The sequence below is a fragment of the Tarenaya hassleriana genome, unplaced genomic scaffold (assembly GCF_000463585.1).
Source record: "Tarenaya hassleriana unplaced genomic scaffold, ASM46358v1 Cleome413, whole genome shotgun sequence".
NCBI classification, from domain to species: Eukaryota; Viridiplantae; Streptophyta; class Magnoliopsida; order Brassicales; family Cleomaceae; genus Tarenaya; species Tarenaya hassleriana.
Window position 1 is genome coordinate 8,166 of NW_010966946.1, and position 858 is coordinate 9,023.

The 858-nt window shown below is 47.1% G+C and overlaps 1 protein-coding gene across 1 annotated transcript; it reads left to right on the forward strand.

Moving 5' to 3' along the window:
• The first annotated feature begins 4 nt into the window (after positions 1–4).
• Positions 5–623, forward strand: LOC109117147. Its single transcript, XM_019203893.1, has 3 exons — positions 5–235; positions 287–502; positions 558–623. The coding sequence occupies exons 1-3, from the start codon at positions 5–7 to the stop codon at positions 621–623; spliced, it is 513 nt and encodes a 170-aa protein (XP_019059438.1).
• Positions 624–858: the final 235 nt, after the last annotated feature.

Here is an 858-nt window from a genome sequence, read left to right on the forward strand (position 1 = left end):
GGTGATGTGCGATGTTGTGCCAATGCAAGCGGGGCACATACTCCTTGGACGCCCTTGGCAATTTGACCGAGAGGTGAAACACGACGGTAGGACCAACCATTACTCATTCGTCTTTAACAAGCGTAAGATATCGTTGGCTCCTCTTAGGCCGTCACAGGTTCACGAGATGCAAGTTAAGCTCTCCAAAGAAGGAGACAACAACAAAAAACCGAACTTCTACATGAAACCAAGCACGGTAAGTAAAGCTCTACTAGATGAACGTTTGGTTTTACTAATGTTGTACAAGGAAGTGTTGAGCGTAGGTTCGGATCAGATTGTGTATCCTCCGGAAATTAAGAAACTCCTAGAGAATTTTCAAGACGTTTTCCCCGAGGAACCACCTGCGGGATTACCGCCAATTCGCGGGATCGAACACCAAATCGATCTTGTGCCGGGAGCACCTCTTCCAAACCGTCCCGCTTACCGTATGAACCCCAAGGAGACTAAGGAACTCCAAACACAGGTACAAGATTTATTATCTAAGGGTTATATACGTGAAAGCTTAAGTCCTTGTGCAGTGCCCGTTCTACTCGTGCCAAAGAAGGATGGGACATGGCGTATGTGCGTGGATTGTAGAGCGATAAACAACATCACAATCAAATATTGCCATCCAATACCACGACTCGATGATATGTTGGATGAGTTAAGCGGAGCAACCCTCTTTTCAAAAGTCGACTTGAAGAGTGGTTATCATCAAGTCCGCATGCGAGAAGGAGACGAGTGGAAGACCGCATTCAAGACGAAACATGGGCTGTACGAATGGCTCGTCATGCCTTTCGGACTCACCAACGCCCCTAGCACCTTCATGAGGCTTATGAA

What these genes read in the sequence shown, in the direction of transcription:
- LOC109117147 (XM_019203893.1), top strand. Translation starts at nt 5, where the DNA reads ATGTGCGATGTTGTGCCAATGCAAGCGGGGCACATACTCCTTGGACGC. An exon ending in TCTACATGAAACCAAGCACG is followed by an intron (nt 236 to 286) that starts GTAAGTAAAGCT and finishes ATGTTGTACAAG; the next exon opens with GAAGTGTTGAGCGTAGGTTC. An exon ending in CTAAGGAACTCCAAACACAG is followed by an intron (nt 503 to 557) that starts GTACAAGATTTA and finishes GTCCTTGTGCAG; the next exon opens with TGCCCGTTCTACTCGTGCCA.